This window comes from Cryptomeria japonica, chromosome 2, assembly GCF_030272615.1.
Source record: "Cryptomeria japonica chromosome 2, Sugi_1.0, whole genome shotgun sequence".
In the NCBI taxonomy this organism is placed as follows: Eukaryota; Viridiplantae; Streptophyta; class Pinopsida; order Cupressales; family Cupressaceae; genus Cryptomeria; species Cryptomeria japonica.
In genome coordinates this window covers 522,096,595-522,107,219 of record NC_081406.1, presented here as the reverse complement: position 1 = coordinate 522,107,219, position 10,625 = coordinate 522,096,595, and the positions used below count along the sequence as shown (strand labels likewise).

The following is a 10,625-nucleotide window of genomic DNA, read 5'->3' as shown; positions in this document are numbered from 1 at the left end:
TTTTGTGGAAATTCACTAGTATGTCTATAATAATACTTATAATTTTGTGGAAATTCACTAGGTATACTATCACTTGTCCCCATTTTTGTTATTAATGATTTAAGTATACCTAGTTGCTCGAAAGAATTTGATGAGTAAATTTGTTTGATAAAACCAAAATCTAAAGAAACATATACAAAACTTAGTGAAATGTGGAATTAAACTAAACTCTGGTAATTCCACTAAAATGGCATATGCCTCCATTGCATTATTTAAGTGATAGTCAGCTGCATGCTACATTCTTTTTTATTTATCAAACTAAGATATAAAAAATAAATAAATAAATAATTGCATAGAGCAATGTTACATTCTGTATCTGTTGCATTCTACATTCTTATTGTAGTTCAGAGAACTAGAAAAGTATAGACAGACTAAATAGATAAAGGATGAAATCTAAATATGCTTGAAAATGTCATTAAAAGGACTGAATAAGTACGAATGTGCTAGACTCTTTGTATTACACGACAAAACAGTTAAAGGAGAAGCTCAAAGTTCTAGAGGATACTATTGTTCATTTTGATTACAAAATAATCCTTGAAAACAGGATTTTATAAATCCGATGGGCCAAGTCTTTCATTAAATGTAGGACTTCCAGAGCAGAGCTTACGGTGCCAAAGAAGATATTCCACATTACATTAACACTGTCAAAAAGCAGAGAATACTGTCCCACATTCACTTTCCTAAACCTATGTTCACTAGGACTCGATATTTGTGCAATCCATCTACTGTGCTCATGTATCTTACAAAGCAAAAGCTTGGAACAAGGAAAAGTTCACCATATAAGAGACTTGGAATGCCACTCAAATGGAACTCAAATAAGGCATTAAGAATTCATGAACTCAAATCATTTTGGCCGGTACATATGCTACTTGCCCCAAATCATATCAGCCAGTAGAAAGACTCTGTAACATCTCAATAGCATTTGTTTCTGACATTTCGAACATAAGCCATAATGCTGCAAGATTTATACCATTCTGTCTGTCATGAAAGGAATCAAGGTGCCAGAGACTGCCACTAAAATCCTTCGGGTAAAACAGAATTGCTATGCTATGTGCCACAAATTTAGCCTTCTCCAAAGCTAAATAATCAATACCAAGATTCTCCATGAAATTGTATTCATACCAAGAGTGGACACGTAAGTCCAAAGAATGATTTCAGGCAACAAAAACAACAAAGATCAGTAAAAAAATAATCAATACAAAAAATATCTTGATCATCAACCATCTATTCGATGATATGCGATTTAGATACTTCAGCAATGCTCCTTGTGCTCCCTCAACATTTCCCAAAGTATCATCCATATTCTCATCAATCCTGCATGTTAGACATATCCGTCAAAATCACCATGCTTCCAGACTATTATATGATTGATATAAACAAAAAATATAAAATGAATAAAGCACCTAATTGCTAATTCGCCTTGCTGAGAAACCATGGTAGCCAACTGTGTAAAGATATTACTCAGCTCCAGGATGGTTGATTCTACATTTTGAAGAGCTTCAGCTCTGCTTTGAATATAGGTGTCTTGTAAAGGAACCATTTGCTGTTGAAGCTGTGTTTGCGTCCTTGCGGGGGCAGAAGACTCTCCACTTGACTGCCGCCTATTTCATGTAAATGAAAATAGTAATATAAGCTTAAACATTTGATAAGAATTTAACAATCAAAACAGTCTAAACAAGTGATCGTCATCATGTCAATTCAAGCATATAACATGTGATTGAACAAATAAAATTTGTTGAAAGTTAAAAAGTAGAAAAACTCCAGAAGATAGCAATCTTTCAATCTGAACCTTATTTTAGTTTAAGTTGTCTAACATTTTTTCCCTACTGCAACTTAATGGAAGCATTTTTTAAACTATGGTTCATTTTTTTTCTGCAAAAAAGAAGATTAGTAACTCCAAATAGATCAGGCATTTAATCTTATAGTATGTTGATTGTCAAGCTATTGCACAAGAAAGTCTGTGGCGTTACAAACTTATCATTCTTGTTTGTGAAAGTGAAGTTGATGAAAACCAGACTGGTGACTCAGTCATTCATAACAGCCCTTTAATAAACAAAAACAGATGGAAATTCCAATGGCTTCTTCGAAGCAAACATCTGATCAAGAGAAACAAAATCTCAAGACAGACTGAATATCCATTTTTGAGTATGCAGCATAATTGTAGACCACAAGTTCATCATAAATAATCACAGAACTCTCAATCTTGCTTAAGTAACAAAATGTACTTCTTCTCATAAACCAACATCTAGATGTCTACGTGTCAACTCCCATATGAATGCACAGCAGATGACATTATCTGGTACACCCTGGACAATTTATGGGTAAGATATATCCATTTATGTGTGATCCTCACACCAGAGCAACAAGATCAATAGTAACAAACTAAGAACTGCTTAAGGGTTGACACTCTCTTTAACATTTAATTTGTGAAAACTAAGTGGTCTTGGTTTCTCAATGGTGATTCCATTGTGCTCATTCTATTTTAACCCTGCTTCTACTTGAAGTTCTCACTTCTGATATAAGGTAAATTTGAGACATTTTTGCTTTCTTCTTCCCAGAAATGTTCTCTCCAAACACCTTTATAGCTTTTTCTAGGGTGGACATTACTATGCATAAATGAAAACAACATTTTTTACCTCCATACTCCAAATCTACTTAGACTTTTGTAGTGTGCATACAGGTGGATGTGTGGGGAACATTAACAGCTGAGATTCTTATAGACAATGTAAGCTTGTTACTCTTAATAATACTAGCAGAGATACATCTTAACATGGATCTAAAGTGTGCTGAGCGGTATCCAAAATACTCAAATGAGGCAATCCCACCACAACATGATTCAAAGAACATAGGGAGAGTCTTCTGGATATAACTCAGCAGTCAGTAAATATCAGATCCATGTTAAGATGGATCTCCGCTAGTTATGTAAAACATCACGATAGCATTTGTAAAGAGAGACTAATGGCAAATATGTTTTATACGCAAGTCCACATAAATATTAGTACAACCATACCTTGGATTGAAAATCTGTGATCCAGATGTAGATCCATTTGCCCAAGGAGGAGGAGAAGCACTCGTACTACTAGGACTTGCAATAGGGCGTTGCCTAACAAAAGGATTTCCTGAATCCTTTGAAGCAGTGGCAGAGAAGAGCTGCCTTCTATTCTCATGCACCTTCAAATTCTACACAATGTCCAATTCAATCTCACATAAATGACTCCATTCAAACAAAAATCGGCAGCAGTAAAAACAATGGCATTAAAAAGCATGGCCAAACAAAGGTATGCTGTAATATAAAAATAGAATTAAAAAACTAAGGCAGTACATGAAATTCCTGACCAATGTTTATTTTAAAATTTAAGCTATAAGCTAAGACTAAAAGAGTAAAGCTCAAACAAAATCCAACAGGTCCCATAAGATCTAAACAACATTTATAAACACATTTCCAGAAGCTTGCTACTACCTCAGTACGCATGGTTAAAACCTCCTTGAACTCTTTAGTAGCGCTCATCAGTCGGCTTTTCAAGTTATCCACAACTGTAGTTGAATGTTCTGTTGTGTGTTTAGAGATATTCCCACTTTCATTTTGAGAATTACACAGAATTTGAAGGTCCGCAACTGCAGAATTCAATGCTGTAATGTCCTGCTTGATCACTGCTGTAAGCTCTTGGATCTCTACAGTTGGATCATCAAACACAGATGTCCTTTTTGCCACTGCAGACATTATATACAAAACATGAAGTCACCCTTCGACAAGGAAAAATAAATATTTATAAACTGAAGCACCCCCTTGCAATGAAATTTGTAGATCCTCCTAAAGACCTTTACACTGTTCAGGAACATTATAGAAGTCAAAGCATCATGTCACATGTCAGTTCCTTTAATCAATTTACACATTACTAGTTTTTCAATATGACAAAAGTGTTAAAAAACAGTTACATTACACCCACTTTCCTATTGTGAAATTGGCAGAATTATTTCTGAATCCAACAAACCAAGTTTGCTGAAGTTTGTCATTTCATCTAAGATTATTGTAAATGAACAACAGAATCATATCAAAATAATGAGAAAAAATTAAACTATATCAATATGAAAATAATTCGATATCTATGATCCATGGAGTTTCCAAACAGCAGGATGGGGGGTAGGTTTCAGGGACAGAAGGGACCAAGGGCCTAAATTTGGGGATGGCAGGGAGGCAGTGGTGGGGCACCACAAGGACATGTAGTACCTGAAAATTTATTTATAAAAAGATGTATAGGGAATCAGCATAAGAATTACAAATTAAATTATGGTGTGCTAAGTAAACTACAAAACAGTATACTAAGTAAAGTTGTAAACTACTAAACAGTAAATACATTGCAATGACTGCATTGAACATTAGCATTGAACCCTAATGTCTTTTTATAGGATTTTGTGAGGCCTTGGGGGCGTGGGTGGGGCCCATTAGCCATTAGGGTTAGAGTAGAGACATTAGAATCAAGATTCATTTTTTTTTTTTTAAATTTCCATGGGGGACAGCTGTGTATTTCCTTTAGTCAAGCATTGTCAAGGAGTCCCGTAGACATCCAATCAAGACTTCTTTTTTTAATTAGAAAAAAACACCTTTTCAGCACTTTTCCATGGGGGACGCCAACATGTTTCCTCTTAGGGTCAAGGGATGCCAGGGAGTCCTAGACGTCCCCATTTGGGGGGAGATCTTGGATACGTTCCCTCTCTGAGGGAAATGCCCCAGACATCTCTAAGAACATCTCTAAGATGGTAGGTGGTGATGGTGGCTGAATGGAAGGTTAACGTCTCCTTGGCATCCCCATGTCCCTGTCCCAGAAACTTACGATTTTTTTGGAGGGGTAGGGACACATCCTCGTGGAACAATGATCAATATCCTCATAAGAATAACAAAATAATATTAAAACAATAATTAAAAATAAATAAAACTAGATCAATGTGAAATTGAATCCATATCCTCGTGACAAGAAAAGCAATTGTTTGTAAATATCGACACTAAATACAAGGAAGTTGTTTATGAAGTCAGATATAAACAAATTTCTTAATTAGGCAAGCTTGCTTTTCCAGATTTATTTGAGCAATTATGAAATAAATCTTACCAGGATCATGTCAATCCTGACAATTTTAAAAGAAGCATAAATATTTCAAAATGGTTGTCCAAATATTTACAGGGGACGAAATGCATGAGGCTCTAGAGCAGGTTCAATTCTGCTTGAATTGGTTTTCCAGCATTCATAAGCAATGACATATAACCTAGATTATGGAATTTTGCTCCCAGATGATGACCCTCCGCTCACCCCCAAGCCTCCTGGATCTATACGAGTTTAAGGCAGACTCTGATCCCAAGCCAGTTCACATTTTGAAACAGTCCACGTACATTTTGATTTTGATAGCCTGCCCTTCTCAAACCCAGGTTGATCACATTTTTCCATATGCAAAATAAAACAAAAAGAAAAAGGTAAGCATCCATTAATGCTCTAGAGTCCTAGATTGATACCTAATATTTATGTATATTATGTTTACTTTCATTTATTTTCCTGCAATTTTCATACTTTTGTATTTTTTAACACCTGTACTCCACATAGGGCAAAAAACCAGGGATCTGCTGTACGTGAGCTGTATGAGAACTGGCAACTTAGCCTGTTACTTTAATCTCAGGAATGTAGAATATAAAAGCTTCCCATTCTCCCACATGCTTTGTCATGAAAAGTTGAGGCACAGTCAAAATATTTGCATCTTCTTGGGGAAAGTGCATTGTTTAATGGATCTCTGATGCCAACTTTGAGGTTTCAAAACCTGGAAATATATATAATAGAGAATGCATCTAGTAAAAAATATGTCAATATTTTACTATTAGTATTTTTACTTCAACATTTTGGATCATACTCCATTATATTTTTCTTCACATTAATACTGGATCATGGAGTACTATGTGAAATTTTGATGCAAATATACTAGTTTTTACAAAAAGCATTCTCTATCATTTAAATGGACTGTGGAAATATCATATCTATACTTATAGTTCTTTTTGGCTTTAGTCAATGCTTTATCGGTTCAATCTCAATTTCCATCTAAGAGGGAACTACCGTGGTTATTAGACAATCAGTATATTGTCAAAAGATTTATACCTTAGCTCGTTGTTGTTTACAGTGTACAATAAATAATTGCCGTATAACATGCTATGTGCTTGACTTGACCATAGTAGGTGTACAATTAAGCAGACACCTGTCCATTTCCATCTGATACTATTTCTCAGTTGTGGAGATTTTCAGTATCTAACCTGTGGAGATTTTCAAAATGATGTTTGTCAAAATTGAAAAAGCATATTTATGATATCCTTAACAGGAAGCTGAAATTCCATAATGGCATGTGTTTCAACTTTCAAGTGAAATTTGATAGATAGGTGCTAAATGTAACTCAAGAGATGACATTGTATGTTTCCACCAAGTCAGCGTTTTTAACTATCATTAGCTTTTTATGCAGTTTTCGGGTTTCTAGGAGACACTATAGCTATATCTTTCAACAAATAATTGTCAAATTGTTCATTAATTTGTAGATCATTTCTTGCACTGATACATCTCCTTTATCTTCTTCTTGAGACCCAATCAAATTTTGTGATCTCAAACAGCTAATAATATCATTTCTTCACAAGCCTTACATTCTTATAGGTTATTATTACTTTTTTACCTCTTACTGTAGTTTATGTGCACCTTACACTGTTATTAATAATCCATTTTGCCCCTTCCTTGTGTATACTTCAGATTCTCTCCTACTCATTCTTAGTCCTCTTCAAGTCATGAAAATTGTTTAATTCCTTCAATTTAATAGTTGAATTCATGTCATCGCTAAAGAATCAAAGATGCTAAACAAGCACTATCCTTGGTCATATTCTCTCTGCCCAAAACTTTGGGTTGTAAGCATTTTCCAAATTTTGATATCAGCTTTGTTTTCTTCTTGGAGTGACCTTCTTGGGGTCTCCTATATGTTGAAGTTCTTGATTACATATGTCTTCAATTCATTAGATGATTACGAATAGCTTCTCACCTCAGAAAAAACTAAGCCAAGCCGAAAAGAATTAGATTGGGTCTTTTCATATTTGTAAAGAGTTCAACTTTAAGATATCTTGCTACTGATTCACATTCCATGCACGGACATCTATTCATCAATGACGTTAGGGTGTCAAGAAACTCGATTGGCATAACAGTTATTTGTAGGATGTCTTTTCCTACCAAATGATGTTACTATTTGCATCATACAGAGCCAGAAATGCTAAACAACACACACCCAAAACAAACCAACTAAGTTAATGAACTTCACATGGCAGGGATAGCTACTACACGGTGAAGAAAATAGTTTCATATTCCCAAACAATTCATCATGCGCAAACCCAAATGTTGGGTGTGAGTGCAAGTTGATAGACAATTCCAATTCTACATACTTGTGGCACAGAAAAAGATTTTCCATGAACTTTATAAAACTCAATCCATTACAACCTTTAGCTGGTAATATGCCATTTGTATCTTATTGATATCATCAGAAAGGCCAGGGAAAACAGATTGGAAATAGTTCAGTGATTTTTAAAAGAATAGGAATCTTATTTCTGCATCTGACGCATATGCAAGGGGTGTGATATTAGCAATTAATTGGTTTTATAATTGAAACAATTAAGATTTGAATGTACAAACCAACACACTTCACATGTAAAGAAACTATGCTAACAGGGGTAACTGTAGCAAAAAGTGTTCTATATGAATGTAATGAGACTAGAGAGGTATGAAAAAAGTTACAAGAAGCCGACAATATTAATAATTAGAATAAAAGAATTTGGTGAGAAGGGAAATGTGAATACTAGTTTGATTGTTTGTTAAAGTTCTTTAATGTAAATATGGCTATAACAACACCCAGTGGGCCAGTACCATTGCAAGAATTCTTTAACAGTCTTCTGCTACCATGCAATGTTAAAAAAAAATCCAATTACCGAGCAACAAATTTCCATAAATATACTATGTGCTTTTAGTATCTACACATCCAAATCATCAAGTGGCACCTTGCATGATACAATCTTTCAGAACATTGGTGGTATTATAAATGTTATTTATAAAATAATACGTTAATGACCATTTATTGCATCACAATTAAGCTCATTATTTACTCCTAACATAACCAGCTACTATTTGACTGTCAACACATCAAGTCATTTCCAGAAAAAAATTGCTTCCATGCATGTATTCCAATGCTTTAACACCAAATCAGAACACATCTTTGACCACTTATTGAACAAGAAGGTAAATCTCCTCTTTTGTTCACAGGGAGACATTTAAAAAATTAAATATGATGAAATAGCCAGACAATTGGAATTCCTAGAAAGCAACTTAACAACAATCATGAAATATGCAATTAATCAATACATAATGTCATAAAGCATAATCATTAGGAAGCCCCGGGTTCAGAGACGGAGACCCACTCTGTGCACACATACCCAATCTCTGTTCAATATATTGAATGATATATATTGAACATAGACGTACTCATATAACCTTGCAACCTATAAAAACTGACATACCCCCATTTCCATAGGCATATACCTAAGGCTAAGTATACAAGCATAAATACTTCCAACATTAACCTTGATTGTAAATTCCGAATAACAATGAGCTAAAATTTAGATTAAATTAATTGAAAATTCTAGAGTATAACATCTCAAACAACAATCAGAAAGACCGGCAGAAAAAAGAATTGATGGTTTAGAAAGCAAAAGATACCGCCAATAACTTCGCAATTCAAATAGATAAGCAGTGACAGACATCATGGATACAAGTACATTGCCACAAATTTTAGAAGATAATATGCAGTATCAACAACTTACATTTTGCCAGTTTAGCAAGCTTTTGAGACGTCTGATGGATGCCAAATCCGACCCTGGATGCCCTCTTGTTGAATTCTGATTGCAGAGAACCGTTAGATCGCGGCCCTGCAGAACTTGCACCATCTGTAGATCCATTTGACTGAGAAAAATTTGTAGAAGAATACGACTTCTTTAACCTCTCTACCACGGTCTGAAATTCTGCTGTCCTATCCCGGTAAGACGACTGGGCAGGTTTTACAGGCATTGCGGAATATTAATTTCTTGTCCAATTCCTTGCAAAACCCCAACGCCTGATTAAAACGTTGGATGTCTTTCAGATCTCTTTGTTTTATCGGGATGGCAATAGATTAGAGTCTCTACCAATAAATGCATTCACCCTCAATTATTGCAATCGAGCTTTTCAAAATCTGCCAAACTAATACTCAAAACCAAACCCTCTTTCTAGATCTAACCACTGCGCATGTGTAATATCAACACACAACTAGGTGAAAACTTGCACGTTAAAACCCCGTTCGATCCTGCATTACAGAGGCAAAATTAAACCCAAAAATGTGCAAAACGAGACATTTTTTACCGAATTCTTAACCCTATGTCGTTCAATTACAGGATTACAAATGATTTACTCCAGGTCACTCATTCATAGGATTTTAATGAAACTAGCCTAGGTCATCATCTCAATCTCGTCACCAAAACCATCGCATCTGGTGTGATGTACGATTCTATGGCAACTCGTCAAGAATTGAACTCGCGACCGCCATGAAACAAAAAAAATTCAGATGAGAGGAAACTTTCATATTAAATGCACTACGAAATACATTAAAACTTACCTCCTTCGAGGAAAATTGCGAGGCACGGTGCATCCACAGATGATTATAGAGGCGTAGATTTGAGATTTGAACCTATAATCTGAAAGGAAATAAGAATTATGCGTATTTATTTACTGGGTATGATATTTTCCACTTTGTAAAGGTCGCGAGTTCAAATCCAGGAGGCTTAGCTTTGGATCGGAGTTCTAGTCCATCTGTAGCAAAACATGGTTGGGATTTTTTGGGGGTGCAGGGTGGGTAGAGTCCTCCTTGGTGTTTAACTTATGCCAAAACGCATCGCTGCCTTGAGGATTTTCCCAATGAGTAATTATGGCATTCTTTTATATTTCTTATTTCTATTTTTTATTTTTTATTTTTTATTTTTATTTTTAAAATATATGTCTAGAGAAAAAATTTATTGGTATTAATGGGAATTTGGTGGAAGAGTGATGTTGTTAGTTATTAGTATAGATATTTTCAAAAAAATGTGTATCTCAATAAAAAAAATTATCTATTTATTATATATCAAAATATATTTGAATTTTTTTATCATATGATTATTATAGGATTATTATCTACTATTCTATTTTTTATCATAGGATTATTAGAGGATTATTATCTATTATTCTATTTATTAAAGTGCATAATTATTTATTATTTTATTTAGTAAAATATATAATTATGTCATTTTTATTCATCATAATTAAATGAAAAAAGATACACATAAATACAATAATTTTATATACAGACTTTTAATGTAGGTCAAATATTTTATTTGTTTTATATTTTTATTATTTATGTATTTCGAGTTTATTAATAATTTGTGTTAACATGTTCACATTTTTACACTCTGCCTCTTGCTACCTAAGTACACCTCTTGGTATAAAGAATTATTTAATAATATAATT

General features: G+C 34.2%; 1 protein-coding gene across 1 annotated transcript; it reads right to left on the bottom strand.

Moving 5' to 3' along the window:
- Nucleotides 1–426: 426 nt before the first annotated feature.
- On the bottom strand, nt 427–10,036 carry LOC131035251 (syntaxin-32). Its single transcript, XM_057966918.2, has 6 exons — nt 9,739–10,036; nt 8,912–9,429; nt 3,500–3,750; nt 3,050–3,219; nt 1,443–1,640; nt 427–1,353 (listed from the first exon to the last, which is right to left on the bottom strand). The coding sequence occupies exons 2-6, from the start codon at nt 9,153–9,155 to the stop codon at nt 1,194–1,196; spliced, it is 1,023 nt and encodes a 340-aa protein (XP_057822901.1). The 5' UTR covers nt 9,156–9,429; nt 9,739–10,036; the 3' UTR covers nt 427–1,193.
- Nucleotides 10,037–10,625: the final 589 nt, after the last annotated feature.

Excerpts from the sequence above, each read along its gene's own strand:
- LOC131035251 (XM_057966918.2), bottom strand. The coding sequence starts at position 9,155 with ATGCCTGTAAAACCTGCCCAGTCGTCTTACCGGGATAGGACAGCAGAA. Across the intron at positions 3,751-8,911 it reads GCTTGCTAAACTGGCAAAAT|TGGCAAAAAGGACATCTGTG; the intron begins GTAAGTTGTTGA and ends TAATGTCTGCAG. Across the intron at positions 1,641-3,049 it reads TCACAGATTTTCAATCCAAG|GCGGCAGTCAAGTGGAGAGT; the intron begins GTATGGTTGTAC and ends TACATGAAATAG.